The 21,244-nt window shown below is 46.0% G+C and overlaps 1 protein-coding gene and 1 pseudogene across 1 annotated transcript in view; one reads left to right on the plus strand and one right to left on the minus strand.

Annotated features, from left to right (window-relative positions):
• LOC126199541 (telomere zinc finger-associated protein-like) overlaps positions 1-21,244 on the plus strand; it is a 373,452-nt gene that overhangs the window by 286,021 nt on the left and 66,187 nt on the right. The window contains exon 5 of the mRNA XM_049936462.1: positions 13,038-13,697. Coding sequence (XP_049792419.1) covers positions 13,038-13,697 — 660 coding nt within the window. The remainder of the gene's footprint in view (positions 1-13,037; positions 13,698-21,244) is intronic.
• Positions 663-779, minus strand: LOC126199923 (5S ribosomal RNA; annotated as a pseudogene).

The following is a 21,244-nucleotide window of genomic DNA, read 5'->3' on the forward strand; positions in this document are numbered from 1 at the left end:
TGGGCTTTATTTATGGTCACTCCAAAAGTAATTTTTAGTGGGAGTTGTAATCTTTTAAACGGGAAAGCCAAATTCATAAGTATAAAATTGGGATTCATGGAATCAAAACACTTTCTTCTTTAGTTGTGCCACTGATTATAGTATCCCTAACAATATTTTGGTCCAGGTGTGTAATTGTAATCGAGTACCGTAACACAGTCGCATCAAGCACTCCGTCTTCAGGCCACGAGTGGTCTACCGGGACCATCCGATCGCCGTGTCATTCTCAGAGGAGGATGCGGATAGGAGGGGCGTGGGGTCAGCTCACGGCTCTCCCGACCGAGCGAGGTGGCGTAGTGGTAGCACACTGGACTCGCATTCGGGAGGACGACGGCTCAACCCCGCGTCCGGCCACCCTGATTTAGGTTTTCCGTGATTTTCCTAAATCGCTCCAGGCAAATGCTGGGATGGTTCCTTTCAAAGGGCACGGCCGACTTCCTTCCCCATTCTTCCCTAATCCGATGAGCCCGATGAGCTCGCTGTTTGGTCTCTTCTCCCAAAACAACCCAACCCCAACCCAACCGCTCTCCCGGTCGTTATGATGGTATTCTGGACCGAAGCCGCTACTATTCGGTCGAGTAGCTCCTCAATTGGCATCACGAGGCTGAGTGCACCCCGAAAAATAGCAACAGCGCATGGCGACTGGATGGTCACCCATCCAAGTGCCGGCCCCGCCCAACAGCGCTTAACTTCGGTGATCTCACGGGAACCGGTGTATCCACTGTGGCAAGGCCGTTGCCCAGTCGCAGCAAGATTACGCCTTAAGAGGACCGGAACACCAACCTTTAACTTCAGTTTATGAGAAGGCACTCCTGACAATTCCAAAGATTCAAGGAACTCTTTAGGAAACGAGGTGATTTGTTCAGTCTCCACAATATTATCGACAGATAAATATTCTACAATATCTCCTTCTGCTGGTGACATAAATTTTTTCATTTATTTGTCCAACAGATTCACAAGTCGACGGTAAAATTTCCCTTTCACACAACCATTCCTTATTTCCCACATTAACTTGCAGTTCAGGTTGAATGCTGCTCACTGATACAGAAAAACCTGTCGAGGGTATATAAAGCGTATCTGGAGAACAAGGAAACGATGCAGTCGTTGTCGTAATGCGGTAACGGAGTGAAAATGGTTCAAATGGCTCTGAGCACTACGGGACTTAACATCTGAGGTCATCAGTGCCCTAGACTTAGAACTACTTAAACCTAACTAACCTAAGACATCACACACATCCATGCCCGAGGCAGGATTCGAACCTGCGACCGTAGCAGCAGCGCGGTTCCGAACTGAAGCGCCTAGAACCACTAGGCCACATGGGCGGGCTGGTAACGGAGTGAATTATCTGTCGTCCAAAAGGACATGATCATTGGCTTTCGGACTAAGTCTGTGAACTATTCGCGTGCCGCCGTGATTAAAGTGTACCGTGCATAGCAAAATGGCGCTATCCACAACTGGCGCCGAGCCAACTGTGATGCACCACGAGCTGTAGATAACAGGGGTGAACGTCGGCTGCGGATATGTGTACGGACGAATAGACATGCAACTGTTGACCAACTGACCGTGCAGATGAACCACGGGGCTACCAACACTGTATACTCAACGACAGTTCAGCTACCGCCTCCGCTTGCGCCTCCGCAGCAGGTGCCTCGCTCATTCATCCATACTGACTGCTGTTCATCGGCGACAAAGGCTGGAACTATCGCAACCAGGCGTCCACTGAATAGCGACAGGTGGCCTTCTCAGATAAATAACGTTTGATGCTCCATCAGATACATGGCAGTTGATGAGTATGGCCCTGCCGCAGTGCTCAGAAATATCTAGGTCGGGGGAGTGAGCATTAGGGTCAGAGCAATGTTTTCATGGCATTCCCGGCGGGATCTCGTCACTTTGGAAGGCGCAGTGGATCAAAACAAGTATGCGTCTGCCCCTGGCGACCAATGTCCACTCCTACAAGCAGTTTATTTTTCCTCGGCACGATGGCATTCATCAGCAGGACTGTACAACCTGTCAAACAGCTCGCAGTGTACGTGCGTGATACGAAGAGCACCAGAATGAGTTTACCACAGTCCCCTGGTCACCAAACTCTCCGGATTTCAACCTAATCGAGAATCTGTGTACCACCTCCATCGGGCCGTCCGTGCCCTGGATCCTCGACCGAGAAACCTAGCGCAGCTGGCCGCAGCACTGGATTCGGCATGGCTGCACATCCCTGTCGGTAACTTCCAGAACCACCTTACTAACATTCTTCCTGTACGAGTCTCAGCGGTCCACGCTCCAGAACGTGATTATTCAGGATTTTGTCAGGTGATCACATTAATGTGACTGGACAATGTACGCGCGCGCGCGTTTGTGTGTGTGTGTGTGTGTGTGTGTGTGTGTGTGTGAGAGAGAGAGAGAGAGAGAGAGAGAGAGTGTGTGAGTGAGTGTGTGTGTCCAAGAGAACGTTCGCTCTTGAATTTCTTGCTCTCATGGAAGTGGACAATCAATATCTGTGGAACATTACGTGGACAGACGAAGTCCATTTCCCTCTCCTTGGGCATGTGAATAAGCAGAACTCCAGAATATGGAAACCGGCAAATCGGCACGCACATCAACCGGTACCCCATCACTCTGCAAAGATGACTTTGTGGTGGGGGTTTACAGCATCGTTTATCGTAGGGCTGTGTTTTTCCGAAGGATGGAAGAAAGGAAGATTGGGTTTAACGTCCCGTCGACATCGGGGTCATTATAGACGGAGCACAAGCTCGGACGTATCAAGGATGGGGAAGGAAATCTACCGCGCTCTTTCAAAGGAACCATCTCGGCATTTGCCTGGAGCGATGTAGGGAAATCACGGAAAACCTAAGTCTGGATTGCCAGATACAGTATTTTTTAGAGGAGATGAATTCTGCTTGTTCATTTACCTGCACCGTCACTGGTAAACACTTCTGCGCAACGACGTCATTCCAACCCTTCAGCAGCCTGGATGTGTTGGTGGCGCTCCCCCGCACATTATACAGCCTGTGAATCAGCTGCTGCAGAGGCATTTCGGAAACGTTAAAATTATCAGCTGTTATTTCCCTACAGCCTGTCCGTCCAGGTCGCCTGATTTTAATCCGTGTGGCTTCTGGCTGTGGGGTTATCTGAAAGATGTGTTGAGTGCTCCAGTTACGAATGTAGCTGAATTAAAGCATGCATTCCGCAACACATTCTGAACGTGATTCCCCAAGACACTCGGACCTATTGTGCAACATGCTGTTTCTCGATTTGAACATATGGCGGAAAACGGTGGACAGCATAATGAATAAGTCTTGCGCCAGTCTCACGACAGTTAGAAACCGATGTCATTTTGCTTTTTATGTGGGTTTTGGCCCCAAAACAGTTAAAAACCGATGTCATTTTGATTCTCATGCAGTTTTTGGCCTCAGAACAATTAAAATCCGTCTTTTTCCCAACCGTCTGCGTGGTGGATGGGCTTACCTAACTAATAGCGCCACAGCTGTTGATTGCCGAACATCTGCAATCATGCACATTGAACACTACGAATGGTATAGACCTAATGTGCAACTCTAACCATAGCCGTCGTATTGCGATTCACCTGTCATTTGCAGCCGATTCCACTAATGTTAAGACGCTTATTGGTAAATTTTTCATAATTTTTTTTTTTGGTCCGTTAAGTTTCCCCTGCGTCAGTAATAAGCTGTCCAAATTTGACATCATTCTGAGCAGTGGCTGACACTCGCAAACTCATTCATCATTATACGAGTGTACATTTATTTATTGTAATGCGCGTACCTAGAAACCGATAGGTCGCGGAATCGATTGTCGGTCGGACCACAGATTTTTCAACCTTCGTGTTAACCTAGCCTTCACCTGCAACGATGGGAGGGGTTGCCAGAAACAACACGTGGTTCAGATTCCACGTTAAACTGTAGGCCCACTTTCCCCAGTTGGTTGACTGGGATACCTTAGCGGCATGCAAGTGACGCATAGAAAGACTTGCTCCAGCGTACTGAGGCACATGAAATTGTTACTTCATATATCGGTACATATTTACGATGGCATGCTGGAATGTAACGTCTCCGAATTTGTAATGTGAGAACTCTTAAGGCTTTTTAAATAAAACAAACTTTATTAACTAACTGCGTTTTTAGTCTTCAGGTCTAGATATTTATTTTTCAACATAGACACCCCGGCGACGAACACATTTCTGCCAACGAGAGACGCATTTGTTGATACAGTTACTGTAGAACATTTGATTTCGCTGACGGAGCTACAATCCCATCTCTGCTTGCACTATCAAGGGGAAGTCCTGGAAGGTGTTCTTCTGGTTTTGGAAACAGATGAAAATCGGATGTGGCCAAGTCGGGAGTGTATGGAGGAATGATCGAAGATCGAAGACAGTCGGATTGTTGCAGATGTCGCAGCGCTCGTTTGTGGTCTGGCACTGTCATACTGCAAGAGAGGGTGTTCAGTGTGTGGACGAACTTCGCTGCAGTTAGAAACTCGATGTCAGTACACTGTTTCTCGCGCAAGGACATAGCCATACTATACGCTACAATTCGGAGCTCTCTAGCGACAGATGTTTGTAACTTGGGTAAGTCGACCAAGTAATATACGGTACGCGACTATTGTGCTTGTAAGGGTACAGTATGGATCCAGCTGTCATCGTAACTAGCTTTAGTGTAGCGTTTACAGAAGAAGTTTTTTTCATTGCCCTCATGGGCATATTTTAATTAATAATTTGACCGACATTGAGATCAGAGTTAAAAAATCTTAGGCATTATTGTTCGAAGAGGTTAGGGGATTGCAGCCGGTTGTTCGTAAACTTCACTCCACGATATTTCGACTGGACACCTGCCAGTCATCTTCAGGTCAGCTATCTAAGACTGATGGTGTCCTCCACTCCGCTCAAATGGCTTTAAGCACTATGGGACTTAACATCTGAGGTCGTCAGTCCCCTTCCGCTCCGCTCACACAGATTTGTAATTACGCTCTTCAAGTTGCCATCACTCATCCCAAACCATGAGTGTGCTTAAAACCCTTGTACACAGAGCCTATACAGCATCGTAGGCAGATAATTTGCCTAAACAGCTCTCACGTGTAAAGATAGTGTTCAGAGACAATGGATACTCTACCCGGCAAGTTAACAGGGCATTCTCATCTAAAACGAAGAGCCAGGGAGTGGATAAAGAGGAGAACGCACCAGCAACGTCCGCAGTTTTCTTCCTTCGTTGGAAATATTTCCTTCAAAATAGCAAGAATCCTTAGTAATTTTCAGGTGAAAGTCATTTTCCGTCCACCAACTAAGATTTCCGACCTGCTGGGAACAGTGAAGGATAATTTGTAATTGCGGAAGGCGTGAATTTATAAAAGGTCATGCCAGTGTGATACGGCCTCTGTAGAACAACCACCACGAACAGTGGAAGAACGCTGCGCAAAACATGAACGGTGCACTCCCCTTTTGCAGCCCAGCAAGTCTGTAATTACGGAACATTATCACCATCGGACATTCAGTGGAGTGAGAACATTAATTGTGGCGACAGCAACATCTTTTGGAACTCCATTATAAAAGAATCCGTTGATACATGCATCGCGGAAAATCTAATGAACCGTGACAGCGCTTACCAGCTGGATACTGCGTAGAATCCCCTCATCTCAGAAATTTGCTCCGGACGAAGACGCCAGAATACTCCGACGACTGCAGCGAGCGGCAACGCCGAAGACAGCTGATCCCTGCAGTTCCACCAGCGAGGGCGGTGTCAGCGGGTGATGTGGTCCATCTGTCACCGTAACTGTGGCGCATGTGTGGCAATACTGTCCGCGCGCTATATAGGGTGGACTGGAGAACATCTTCGTCACTTAACTCCGGTCGCTCCACCATCTTTGTTTCCCTCGACCTCCAGAACGCCTAGGACTGTGTCTGGTGTCCCAGGCTCCTCTTTAAACTCCAGACCTACGGGCTTCCTATCAATTTCGTCAGTCTCGTTGCTTCGTTCCTCACCCGTCGACCCTCCTGTGTCACTATCCACAATACCGACTCCGGTACTTTCTATCCCACCGCTGGCGTGCCCCAAGGCTCCATTCTTTCCCCTCTATCTCCTGTATACTGCTGATATGCCCAAACCTCCCCCACCTCTTCACCTCCTCCAATTTGCTGATGACACTGCCTTCCTGGCTCTCTATCTTACCATTCAACAGTCCCAACATACCCTTCAAACCCACCTCGACCAGTTCACCACCTGGTGCAACCAGTGGCTCCTTCGCATCAACCATTCCAAGACCCATGCAATCATCATAGGTTGTACCAACCACTCCTTCTGACTCCATTTATGGTCGTTCTATCCAACTCACTGCTACCCTGAAATGCCTTGGCCTCACCCTTGTCCATCACGTCACCTGGACTCCCCATCTCCTTGTGATCCAACACCAAACCCACAATAGACTCTGCCTCCTGAAACTCCTGTCCAGCCGGACCTGGGGACTGCATCCTTCCACCATCCTTCACACCTATAAATCCTTGATCCGCCCCATCCTTTGTAGGGTGTCGTTGCCTGGATTTCTGCCCCTCCCTGATTCTATAAAGCCCTCCAAATCCTTTAACGCCACACAATCCGCCTTGCCTTCCATATCTGCCTCCTGTCTCCCAAGCAGATCCTCTATGACCTCATCCCCTTCCCACATCTTCTCCTTTCCCTCCAACACATCTACACTCTGTACATCGTCCACAGACTCGATCCCCCCCATCCGCTCCCACCCCCTGGTGTCTGCTATCCTCTCTACCTCCATCCTGTTGCCACACCTTTACCATTGTGTCTCAGCTTCCAGCACCTACCCTTCCCAGATGATGTTTGACCCCGATCACTACCCCTCCTACTAACTCTAACCCTACCTTCCACCCTCCTACTTCTCAGGTCCTTCTCTCCACTCATTTCCCTTTCCCTGAGCGGTTTTCCTTCCCTCCTCCACCCCCTCCCTTTCCCAACCATCCCTTCTATCTCTGTGTTCCCTCCAACTTTCCTTCGCTCTCCATCTCCCATCCTGGCTGTCTCCTGCCCCTTGGTGCGACCCCCAACCCCCATTTCCTTCTCATCCCACCCCATCCAGCCCCCTTCCCTCGCTGCAGCTTCCTCTCCCCTCCTTTTCCCTCCTCTCAGGCTTCCTCTCCCTCGGCAGAACCCCCCCCCCCCCCCCCCGGCAGTTTTTATTCTTTGTCGTTTGTGCCCTGTCTCTTACAGTGGTTTTTTAATTGTCTTTGTGCTGGCCAACTTTTAAATTCTGTGTGTGACTTGAGTGTATTTTATGTGCTTCACGAATCGCCATCGGTGATTTTTAACTTTATGTCGACCCTTTTAACTGTCCCATAATGAACGTCTACATGTCAGTGTATATTTTAACCCCCATTGTCTCCACTTATGTTTTTATGTCTCCCTGTTTTCGCCTTTTTTATGTATAGTTTCCTCTTTTTAACTTAAATGTCACTCGGCTGAAGAGCGCCGGATTGTGCCGCTGCCAGCCCTTCCCTGCCTATATGGTGCAGGGGAATGAAATCACAATAAAGAAAAAAGAAAGTGGACTAGCCTCCTGGCAGTTTTTAGTCTTTGTCGTGTGTGCTCCGTCTCGTGCAGTGGTTTTAAAGTGTCATCGTTCTGGTGTGTTTTTTGAATACTGTGGCCGACTTTTATCTTGTGTGTGAGACTTGGGTGTATTTTTACATGCTACGCACATCACCAACTATTTTTTATCTGTATGTGGACTTTTTTAACTGTGTCGATGATGAATGTCTCTGTGTACGTGTATATTTTAATCCGCATTGTCTCGCCTATTATATTCTATTTCCCCCTTTCACAGCCTTTTATATGTATCGTTTCATCTTTTTATTAACTCTAATGTCACTCAGCTGAAGAGCGGCGGATTGTGCCGCTGCCAGCCCTCCCCTGCTCATATATGGTAGAGGCATAAAATCACAATAAAGGGAAGAAAATCTTCGTCAGTCCCCAAAGGCTCACCTGAAGATGACTGGCAATTGTCCAGTCAAAATATTGTGGAAAGAAGCTTATGAAGACTGACTGCAATCTCGAAATCTCTTCAAATATTTAATTCGCCAGGAAAATTTTAAATTGCGTATTAGGAATTTTTTCAGCATGACCTCATAAGTTAGTACAGATCCGTCAGAGTGAAAATCCTATTCACACTTGTCCGGTATTGTTTAGGGTTCTGTGTCTCAATCTGTAAAAACGGAACAGTTATAGGATCGCTTTGTTGTCTGTCTGTTTGTCTGTCCGACTGTGAAGGACCCTTTTTCTCAAAATGGGTAGACGTATCAAGTTCATATTTATGTCCCATATTCAGGTTTATGGACCCTTTGCAGTGTAAAAAGTTTAAGCTTCTAAGTCGACACAGTCAAAATAAATGGCAATTTATGTCACATATTTTGATATTCGAAAACTCACTCGTCAAAACCAATAGGGTGCTTCCTGTTGACCTACAATCATTAAATTTGCAAGCAAGGTATCATATTATAAGTAAAAGGAAAAATCTGAAATTGTCAATTTGTAATTACATCACTAAAAAAATATTTCTTTTCTCGTTTGTTATCCGACTTCAGACTTGAAATTAAAACTTTTTTAAGGAAATTTCCACCACTTGACTGTTAATTGTTCATTTATTTTACACAACCACAATTTCGGCTTTGTAACCATTCTCGAATGCATGTTGAGAAGCTAAAACTGTCTGACCTGTCTCTGACATATCATCGCCGAGAAAACATACTTCTGGTCTTATAGGCCAGTTGTTGTATCAGAGGATATGAGTATGTATCGAAGATATGTAATGTGGCTGACATTGTGCACAATGAAAAACCATTACCATTCATCTCGCTGTGCAGAATTTCAGCCATATAATGTATCTTCGATATGTACTCATGTCCTGAAATATGACGACTGGTCTATAAGACCAGCAATATGTTTTTCCAATGATGAAATATCACAGACAGGTCAGACATAACATTTCAACATGCGCTTGATAACGGCTACAAAGCAGAAATCATGATTGTGTAAGATAAATGAACAATTAACATTGAAATGGTGGAAATTTCTTTCAAAAAAATTCTGTAGGACTTCCGTTCCACATGAAGGAAAGATCACCGAGATTAAAATGTTCATGAAAATCTTAGAATCACTAGGACTGATATCTTGCCAGCAACAATGTCGATAATAGACAAAAATCATCAATATCTTCAATTCTCAGACTGGATACACTACCTACTGCGATGAGCCAAAACATCAGGACCACCTGTTTAATAAACGTGTTGGTCCCTATGCAAACACAGTACAGCAACGATTCTGCTTGGTATGGATTCTAAAGGTCCTTGACAGGATTCCAGAAACATGTGGCACCAGATGTCCATGCACAGGTCTACAATTCCCGCAAATTACGGAATGGGGCTTTACGGGCACGTAGCCCGATACGTGTTCCAGTGGATACAGATCAGGCGTATTTGCTGGCCAAGACAACATTTCACTATAATGCCTGTCAAACCACTGTAGCACGATTCTCACCTTGCAACACGGACAGTGATACTGCTGGAAGATCTGATCGCCGTAGGCGGGAGACGTCGAGCATAAAGCAATGCAGTTGGTCCGTAATGTTCACGTATTTCACTGCTATCGTGATGCCTTCGATTACCATCACAGATCTCATGGAAGCCCAACTCATTGTACCCCACAGCATAATTCTGCCTTCACCGGCCTGCATCTGTGGCGCGGTGCATGTTTTGTGGAGCTGTTCGCTTGGATGGCGGCGTGTAGGGACCCAACCATCGACCTGGCTTAACAAGAAATACGATTCATTCGACAGGCGACACCACTTTCTACTGATCCACGGCGAAAACTTAGTGAAGCTGTGCCCATCGCAATAATAACTGACGATGTCGTTGGGGCAACACAGGAACCGTGTGATGTGGAACCCCACTTTGACCAATGGCTTTTGAACGGTGCTTTTGAACGGTGTGTTCTGAAACACTTGTGCCTGCACCAGCATTGTACTCTGTCGTCACATGTGCCACAGATCGTTGCCTACCGTGCATTATACAGGGTGATCAAAAAGTCAGTATAAATTTGAAAACTGAATAAATCACGGAATAATGTAGATAGAGAGGTACAAATTGACACACATGCTTGGAATGACATGGGGTTTTATTAGAACCAAAAAATGTCCGACAGATGGCGCTTCATCTGATCAGAACAGCAATAATTAGCATAACAAAGTAAGACAAAGCAAAGACGATGTTCTTTACAGGAAATGCTCAATATGTCCACCATCATTCCTCAACAATAGCTGTAGTCGAGGAATAATGTTGTGAACAGCACTGTAAAAGCATGTCCGGAGTTATGGTGAGGCATTGGCGTCGGATGTTGTCTTTCAGCATCCCTAGAGATGTCGGTCGATCACGATACACTTGCGACTTCAGGTAACCCCAAAGCCAATAATCGCACGGACTGAGGTCTGGGGACCTGGGAGGCGAAGCATGACGAAAGTGGCGACTGAGCACACGATCATCACCAAACGACGCGCGCAACAGATCTTTCGCGCGTCTAGCAATATGGGGTGGTTCTAATAAAACCCCATGTCATTCCAAGCATGTGTGTCAATTTTTACCTCTCTATCTACATTATTCCGTGGTTTATTAAGTTTTCAAATTTATACTGACTTTTTGATCACCCGATACATCGGAGGATCCTCCGACCGCTACGTTTTGTGATGAGACATGGTTTTCCAATACCATGCGGCCAACTCGTTATTTCATCATCCTTCAACCACCTTCCATAGGTGCTCACGACAGTAGTACGCCAAAAGGCGACCAGCTGCGCCGTTTCAGAGATTGTCGTTTCCAGCCGCAGCACAATAACAATATGCCCTCGGTCAAATCGCTTATATCAGTGGATTTCCGCAATTATGGCCCATATCTTCGCTGTAATGACTGCCCATTCGTCTCTCTTCTACTTACATTTTTCCTTAAAACGTCACGTGCCTCCAACACCACCATGGACATTCAACCACGCGGTGGGCAGTGGTGATAATGTTCTGGCTCATCAGTGTCGCAGGCCGGGGTGGCCGAGCGGTTCTAGGCGCTACAAGGTTCGTATGAGCAGTTTCCAGCGGGCTCGTGTGCATGCGCAGAGCTGAATTCGCATATGAGCAGTGCCTTCCTCCCGCTTCTGGCTACTTGAAGCGTGGCTGTTTGCTGTATGAGCAGTAGCAGCAAGTAGCCAGAAGCCACCCGGAAAAATTTTTCTGGCGCGTCCAAGCTGCCAGATTCGCGAATGCGCAGAGCAAGCCGATTTATAGTGAGGGCGGGGGGGGGGGGGGGGGGGGGGTGTCCGTCCCCACGTGACCCGTGTATGTGTCTTCGTAATATTGCTGGTCTCTTCGTTTACAACTCCCACGTCAAATGAAATCAAAACAGATTTCTGTGGCCTGGAGCCATCAAGTAAATTAAAATACATTCTCATAACCATGAAAGACCAAAATAAGTTAGTATTTTCAATTTTCTGATTTTATATTATTTCCAAGTTATTAGCAATCAACCATTAATGTCTTAATGAAGCTATTTCTGTCTGTTTTATAGAGAAATTTGCTTCTATTAATTTTTTTCCAGTGAGGCAGTTAGTTTATTTGAAACGAAGTGTTTCATTCCGCACTATTGCCTACTTTCAACCTCGTTCAATTTCAAGTGCAAATTTTCTTTTTCTGGGACGAATGGCGTTATACCATAATAAAGAACCAAACATAAGAATACAGTAATGGACCGCCAAAAAAATTGGTATCACGAAAACCACATGAGAAGCTGAATATCAGGAACTTCAGAGTGCATCTGGACATAGAAATGTGCAATTAGAGCGGAATGAAGCATTTTAGTATGGTTTATGAAATACCGATGCCGCTGGAGTAGTCTCTGATGTCCTGTTCCTTTTATGACACTGTAAGATCTCTTAATGCTATATACGTACGAACATACGTAAACATTTACTTGAAGCTGACTAAGTAGGCAAATTTGGTAAGTAGCGTCTTAAATTTACAGAATGCCAATCTATCCTAAATTGCAGACTGGCAGTATACCGTGTTTTATTGTTTTAACTCCCCACATATTTATTCCTAGAGTAGTATATAAACTGTCAGTTGTACAGTTTATTTGCCTCACAGACGATCATGTTAATTTTTTACACATTTTGAAATAGTCATGAAATTTATTGTCCTTTATTCCGGTGTAAGCTACACAAGAAACTGTCTCTCTCTCTCTCTTTTTTTTTTTTTTTTGCAAGAAATTTGTATTCCATGCTACTAGCTATTTGCAGTGCTGTGTCGATGTAAACCTGTTGGAAATGCTACATAACAATATTGCGGAGTACGAATTAAAAGAATCTGTCAAAGTCACCCGTTAGCAAAATTTTATGCTACTTCGAGCTGTGGAGTCTAATTATGAAATGATATTTTGCCAAAAACTGCTTCCTTATTTGCATCATTTATCTGTGTGGAATATGATAAAACAATCGCTCAAAGTACAGCTCTGTACGTCCTCTCAACAACATGCCGCAGGGCTGCACATGGTCACGTGATGCCCCACCAGAAATGCGACGAAAAGCGTATGAGCAGAGCAAGCACCAAGCACGGGCTGACTACGTCATCGTAGATGCGCATGCGCAGTACAGCCTGTTGTCTGGCGCTTTCTGATAACTGCTCAAACGAACCTACAGTCTGGAACTGCGCGACCGCTACGTCGCAGGTTTGAATCCTGCCTCGGGCATGGATGTGTGTGATGTCCTTAGGATAGTTAGGTTTAAGCAGTTCTAAGTCCTAGGGGACTGATGACCTCAGAAGTTAAATCCCATAGTGCTCAGAGCCATTTGAAGCACTCATCAGTGTCTATACATAAGCGAGTTTTTGCTGAAACCTTCGTGTGCGAGCCCTGTCCGGTATCTTTTTCGTTCAGGGTCGATTGTGTGGGCGTGTTGCAGAGAGTGCTGCTGGACCACCCGTTGGGGCTGGGCGAGTCGGTGACGGTGATCCTGCACGACGTGCTGCACGAAGACATGCGGCGCCTGCTGGAGCTCATGTACAGCGGCGTGGCCGAGGTGCCGGCCGGCGAGCTGCCGCGTTTCCTGCGCGCCGCTCAGGCGCTCCAGGTCAGCGTGATGCAGTCGGCCGAGCTGCGAGTCTGCGGGGCGCCCGCCGCCGACCCCGCCACCAGCTCGCCACCCCCGTCCTGCCCCCAGGCGGCAGAGCCGCCGTCGCCGCAGCAGCAGTCGAGGTCAAGCCAGCCGCCGTTGCCTTCGCTCCCTTCCCGAGAGGCGTCGCCGGAAGGTTTGCCTCCGCAGCCCGAGGCACCCGCACCGACCCAGCTGCCTTCCTCCCCCACGCAGCGGCCTAGGTCTCCGCTGAGAGCCACGTCCCCGCCCGGGTCGGACGCCGCTCTCTGCCCGCAATCGAACGCGCTGCCTCAGCCGCCGGCGCCGCCCCACTCGGTGACGGCGGCGGAAGCGCCGACGCTGCACGCCGTGACTAAGCGACACGAACGCCAGTCCTGGCCACTGTTCCCGCCCACCGCCGTCGTGCAGCAGCCGCTCGACGACAACGGAAACCGGTCGCAAGTTGCCACAACACTTACCGCCGAGCAGGTATTACTTCAGTGCGTCTCGCTAACACTAACGTATAAAATGTTTACTGAAGAATCTAGGACTAATAATACAGGCTGTTTCACAGTTCATGTTACAATTTCTAGGGGTTGTAGAGGGTACCCAGAATATCAAGTTTTACATATGAACCCACGTCTGAAAACGTCATCCAACGACGCTACACAGCGCCAAAGGTATAGAGCCTGTAAATGTACGCATATACCTGATGGTTACGTGACGATGTTGTAGACTTTCTAGAATGATGGAGAAGCATAAATGTTTTCAGTGCACCTGAACTTGTATTTGTGATAGATTATTAGAACGATGGTAACATCGACAGTTCAGTATATATTTAACAACATATAACGATGTACCTCCCTCCATGAACCATGGACCTTACCGTTCGTGGGGAGGCTTGCGTGCCTCAGCGATACAGATGGCCGTACCGTAGGTGCAACCACAACGGAGGGGTATCTGTTGAGACGCCAGACAAACGTGTGGTTCCTGAAGAGGGGCGGCAGCATTTTCAGTAGTTGCAGGAGCAACAGTCTGGATGATTGACTGATCTGGCCTTGTAACACTAACCAAAATGGCCTTGCTGTGCTGGTACTGCGAACGGTTGAAAGCAAGGGGAAACTACGGTCGTAATTTTTCCCGAGGGCATGCAGCTTTACTGTATGGTTAAATGATGATGGCGTCCTCTTGGGTAAAATATTCCGGAGGTAAAATAGTCCCCCATTCGGATCTCCGGGCGGGGACTACTCAGGAGGACCTCTTAGCAGGAGAAAGAAAACTGGCGTTCTACGGATCGGAGCGTGGAATTTCAGATCCCTTAATCGGGCAGGTAGATTAGAAAAATTAAAAAGGGAAATGGATAGGTTGAAGTTAGATATAGTAGGAAATAGTGAAGTTCGGTGGCAGGAGGAACAAGACTTTTGGTCAGGTGAATACAGGGTTATAAATACAAAATCAAATAGGGGTAATGCAGGAGTAGGTTTAATAATGAATAAAAAAAATTGGAGTGCGGGTAAGCTACTACAAACAGCATAGTGAACGCATTATTGTGGCCAAAATAGATACGAAGCCCACGCCTACCACAGTAATACAAGTTTATATGCCAACTAGCTCTGCAGATGACGAAGAAATTGATGAAATGTATGATGAAATAAAAGAAATTAATCAGATAGTGACGGGAGACGCAAATTTAATAGTCATGGGTGACTGGAATTCGGTAGTAGGAAAAGGAATAGAAGGAAAAATATTAGGTGAATACGGATTGGGGGGAAGAAATGAAAGAGGAAGCCGCCTGGTAGAATTTTGCACAGAGCACAACTTCATCATAGCTAACACTTGGTTCAAGAATCATAAAAGAAGGTTGTATACATGGAAGAAGCCTGGAGATACTGACAGGTTTCAGATAGATTATATAATGGTAAGACTGAGATTTAGGAACCAGGTTTTAAATTGTAAGACATTTCCAGGGGCAGATGTGGACTCTGACCACAATCTACCGGTCATGAACTGTAGATTTAAACTGAAGAAACTGCAAAAAGGTGGGAATTTAAGGAAATGGGACCTGGATAAACTGAAAGAACCATAGGTTGTACAGAGTTTCCAGGAGAGCATAAGGGAACAATTGACAGGATTGGGGGAAAAAATACAGTAGAAGAAGAATGGGTATCTTTGAGGGATGGAGTAGTGAAGGTTGCAGAGGATAAAGTAGGTAAAAAGACGAGGGCTGCTAGAAGTCCTTGGGTCACAGAAGAAATATTGAACTTAATTGATGAAAGGAAACGCGGTGGTCTTGCGGTTCTAGGCGCTGCAGTCCGGAACCGTGGGACTGCTACGGTTGCAGGTTCGAATCCTGCCTCGGGCATGGATGTGTGTGATGTCCTTAGGTTAGTTAGGTTTAAGTAGTTCTAAGTTCTAGGGGACTGATGACCTAAGATGTTAAGTCCCATAGTGCTCAGAACCCAGTTCTAAGCAAAGAAGACAAAGCAGAAAGATGGAAGGAGTATATAGAGGGTCTATACAAGGGCGATGTACTTGAGGACAGTATTATGGAAATGGAAGAGGATGTAGATGAAGATGAAATGGGAGATACGATACTGCGTGAAGAGTTTGACAGAGCACTGAAAGACCTGAGTCGAAACAAGGTCCCGGGAGTAGACAACATGCCATTAGAACTACTAACAGTCTTGGGAGAGCCAGTCCTGACAAAACTCTACCATCTGGTGAGCATGATATATGACACAGGCGAAATACCCTCAGACTTCAAGAAGAATATAATAATTCCAATCCCAAAGAAAGCAGGTGTTGACAGATATGAAAATTACCGAACTATCAGTTTTATAAGTCACGGCTGCAAAATACTAACGCGAATTCTTTACAGACGAATGGAAAAACTAATAGAAGCCGACCTCGGGGAAGATCAGTTTGGATTCCGTAGAAATTTTGGAACACGTGGGGCAATACTGACCATACGACTTATCTTAGAAGCTAGATTAAGGAAAGGCAAACCTACGTTTCTAGCATTTGTAGACTTAGAGAAAGCTTTTGACAATGTTGACTGGAATACTCTCTTTCAAATTCTGAAGATTCAAATGGTTCAAATGGCTCTGAGCACTATGGGACTCAACATCTTAGGTCATCAGTCCCCTAGAACTTAGAACTAGTTAAACCTAACTAACCTAAGGACATCACACACATCCATGCCCGAGGCAGGATTCGAACCTGCGACCGTAGCAGTCGCGCGGTTCCGGACTGCGCGCCTAGAACCGCGAGACCACCGCGGCCGGCAAATTCTGAAGGTGGCAGGGGTAAAATAAAGGGAGCGAAAGGCTATTTACAATTTGTACAGAAACCGGATGGTAGTTATAATAGTCGAGGGACACGAAAGGGAAGCAGTGATTGGGAAGGGAGTGAGACAGGGTTGTAGCCTCTCCCCGATATTATTCAATCTTTATATTGAGCAAGCAGTGAAGGAAACAAAAGAAAAATTCGGAGTAGGTATTAAAATCCATGGAGAAGAAATAAAAACTTTGAGGTTTGCCGATGACATTGTAGCAAAGGACTTGGAAGAGCAGTTGAACGGAATGGATAGTGTCTTGAAAGGAGGGTATAAGATGAACATCAACAAAAGCAAAACGAGGATAATGGAATGTAGTCGAATTAAGTCGGGTGATGCTGAGGGAATTAGATTAGGAAATGAGACACTTAAAGTAGCAAAGGAGTTTTGCTATTTGGGGAGCAATATAACTGATTATGGTCGAAGTAGAGAGGATATAAAATGTAGACTGGCAATGGCAAGGAAAGCGCTTCTGAAGAAGAGAAATTTGTTAACATCGAGTATAGATTTAAGTGTCAGGAAGTCGTTTCTGAAAGTATTTGTATGGATTGTAGCCATGTATGGAAGTGAATCATGGACGATAAATAGTTTGGACAAGAAGGGAATAGAAGCTTTTGAAATGTGGTGCTACAGAAGAATGCTGAAGATTAGATGGGTAGATCACATAACTAATGATGAGGTATTGAATAGGATTGGGGAGAAGAGAAGTTTGTGGCACAACTTGACTAGAAGAAGGGATCGGTTGGTAGGACATGTCCTGAGGCATCAAGGGATCACCAATTTAGTATTGGAGGGCAGCGTGGAGGGTAAAAATCGTAGAGGGAGACCAAGAGATGAATACACTAAGCATATTCAGAAGGATGTAGGTTGCAGTAGTGACGGGGAGATGAAGAAGCTTGCACAGGATAGAGTAGCATGGTGAGCTGCATCAAACCAGTCTCAGGACTGAAGACCACAACAACAACAACATAACGATGTAATAAGTGTCGTACTCATCGGATCTTGTGGAACTCTCACATTCAAAAGGCTGCATTTTGACGACGACATGTACTCATGTCAAATAGTTTTATATTCTGACAGAATGTAACTTTTGCAGTTTACTTGAAAATGGCCATAAGGCCGAAATTTCCGGTACAGGGAACCTCAGCTCAAATTGATACATTTATCCTTCTCCATCATCCTAAAAAATTGTGAGATCATCACGGAATCACCCTGTATGCAAATATATATACAAGCTTTGGCACCTATAACATTAACGTTTTGTAGAGTCGTTCGATGACAAAATGGTTCAAATGGCTCTAAGCACTATCGGAATTAACTTCTGAGGTCATCAGTCCCCTAGAACTTTGCCCTACTTAAACCTAACTAACCTAAGGACATCACACACATCCATGCCCGAAGCAGGATTCGAGCCTGCGACCGTACCGGTCGCGCGGTTCCAGACTGTAGCGCCTAGAACCGCTCGGCCACCCCGGCCGACGTTGGATGACATTTCCGGACATGGGTTCCTACATAAAACTTGATCTGCAAAGTCCCCTCTGCGGCCTCCAGAAGTGTGTGACATGAATTCTGAAATACCCTGTAGATGAAAATCTAAAGTGGACTGAGCACGTAACTACAAAGCGCAAGACGGCATCAGCATCTCTCCATGCCCTACAAAATTTTAAAAAGATCTTTCCTCTCGACCTGATAAAGAAGCTTGTACTTTCCATTATTAATTACAGCGATGTTATCCTGCAAGGTCTTTCTGAGGAAAGCTCATGGCGCCAGGAACTTGTTATGAGTGCCTGTGTTCGATATAGTCTCAACAGACGAACACTTAGTCACGTCTAGGGAATCATTACAGGCACCAATTAATACCGTGTAATTCCGCCCTTTGACTTGATAAACGCCTGCATTTCGTTAGGAATTGAGTCCACAAGGTTGTGCAGGTACGTCTCATTTACGTTAAGCCATTCCCTGAGGATCTGATCGCGCAGTTCCACCGAATCACGGGAGAGCTCATGTCAGCGTTTTACCCGCTGTTGCAACCTGTCCCACAGACTTTCTGTAGGGATGAAGTTAGATGATTTTGCAGGCTAATCGGGGTGTAACAAGATGTGGGAGTATTCTGAAAACCAATCCCATACCCTTTCAGTACTACGAACTTCGTTGTTGCCGATTTTATGTGTCTGTGTGAGCAATAGCCTCTTGCGAGGTGACCGACTGTAAATGTCCACTGCATGCAGTTCCCGTCGCACTGTTCCCCAGCAGGTTGGAATGGACTTGCATTCACTGCCTGCAGCAATTCCTGTCGGGGGAGGATGCGATTTTGATTCACAAGTGGTGAAAGCACCAGAGTCCTCCCAGTCAAGATCTATTTCCGACCACAATTTTGACGTCGTGTTTCGTGGCCACGTGTGTTACACCGTTCCTTGTAGACGCATTGGACAGTCCGCCGCGAAACACCAACGAATTCGTCAACTTCGCACGCCGTATGGCCATGGATACGTGCAAACACGATTGCCCCTTTTCGCCACTCTGTCACGTTCTTACATGTACCATGTTTAGGTACAATTTCCGCTAGAAACATAAATATCTTAAAGTGGTCCAAATGGCTCTGAGCACTATGGGACTTAACTTCTGAGGTCATCAGTCCTCTAGAACTTAGAACTACTTAAGCCTAACTAACCTAAAGACATCACACACATCCATGCCCGAGGCAGGATTCCAACCTGCGACCGTAGCGGTCGCGCGGTTCCAGACTGTAGCGCCTAGAACCCCTCGGCCACTAAGGCCGGCCATAAATATCTTATTGATCACGTAGAAGCAGTGCACGAGCGATTAATCACGTGGCTCGATCATTTGTAAAGGTTTAACAATTCATCTGTGCATGCGCACTGAGGTGATTAATTTCTTGTCCGGTAAGCTTATCTGTGATGTTCGACTCGTGTTACGTAGAACGTACCAAGCAGTAAAAGCATTTCCACAGGTAGGATATATATCGAAAGTCGAAGAATAAACAGCTTTTCTAAAGAGTAAATATGTTTCCCTGGTGTCACGTAATAAACTTCAGATAAAACTTTAAATTACGGTATGTTCTCTCGTGATCCAATTTTGATGAGATGAAACCCACATATTGCCCCAAGCTACGTGCAAGTTTCTTGTCAAAATCGCATGAAAATTTGTCTATGAGTTCAGGAATTAGGATTTTGAAACAGACAAGCAGAGATACGCTACGGTTTTTTTAGATAAAACTTTAAATCACGATATCTTTTCTTTTGCGATCCGAGTTTGATGAAATAAAGCCCATACGTTGCTCCAAGCCACACTGAAGTTACATGTGAAAATCCCATGATAATTCGTCTAGTGGTTTTGGTGATTCAAGTGTTCAAACAGACAGACAGACAGATACAACGATTTTCCAGTTTTATTATTATTAAAGATATGTAGATTTTAGCTACAGTATAGCTATTATGTATAGGCTAGACTTAACAGGCTTGTAAATGCGCATGTTATTACACCACCTTAGCATAGTTCAAAAATGGTTCAAATGGCTCTGAGCACTATGCGACTTAACTTCTGAGGTCATCAGTCGCATAGAACTTAGAACTAATTAAACCTAACTAACCTAAGGACATCACACACATCCATGCCCGAGGCAGGATTCGAACCTGCCACCGTAGCGGTCGCTCGGTTCCAGACTGTAGCACCTAGAACCGCACGGCCACTCCGGCCGGCCCACCTTAGCATGTACATAGCCATGTACACAGCTTAATTTGAACTTTAGAGCTTCAATTAAGCTTCGTACATGGTAAGGCCTGCAATAACCCGTGCATTTACAAGCCTTTTGAGTCTATATGACTCAATTTATACACACTGCTGATGTCTATGCTGTAGCTGAAATCTAGATCTGCAATATAGTAAAGATTGAATCGAGACTGATTGCTGACTTCCTACCTGTTTGAATTACCTCTCGGTCGTTGCGCACAACGGTTCCAATGGAACCCGACCCGATGAAGGTTACATCTCTTGCATGGATCCACATACAACTTTACTGTACTTTTTAAAATTATGTTAAGAATCCAACTTTCCACTTCCCTTTCACAGCTGTTGAGTATACCGCCCTTCCGCCCACCCTTCTTCCACCGACCTCCCACACACCCAGTGACAGAGGACGGACGACATACAGCCAGACGATTCTCAAACTTGCCCCATACTTTTGTTACCACGTCCGGAGTTATATGAATGGAAGGTGTCTGTTCTTTCGGACATGTCCGACAGAGCTGACACCACGCATTCACATAGTTGATTCGCCTAGATGGGCAAAGCATCAACCACCTCCTGCGCGGATGCACAATTTACGTTCGACCTCTTGTGGAAATCTCAAAGTAGCGAACATTGAGGGCATCGACGGGGACTGAGGCTAGGTGGCACTCAGTAGGAATTTGGGTCGGCCGAGAAGCTTACCAAGACAGTCCACGCAATTGCGATAAACACTGTGTGCGGGTGGCCCATTGGTTAATGCAGCTGCCTAGTGAGGAAGAGATCCCGGGTTCGCATCCCGGTTTGGCGCACATTTCCACTCGCTGCCGCTGATTCTGCCTAAAGTCCCAATGCAGCTGACGTCAATAGTTCTCTTCCTTTCTCCCTCCCCCCCCCCCCCCCCCGTCCTCCTCCTCCAGTTTACATATGCCCGGAGTTACTGCATACGACATCGTAG

The sequence above is a fragment of the Schistocerca nitens genome, chromosome 8 (genome assembly GCF_023898315.1).
Source record: "Schistocerca nitens isolate TAMUIC-IGC-003100 chromosome 8, iqSchNite1.1, whole genome shotgun sequence".
Lineage (NCBI taxonomy): Eukaryota > Metazoa > Arthropoda > Insecta > Orthoptera > Acrididae > Schistocerca > Schistocerca nitens.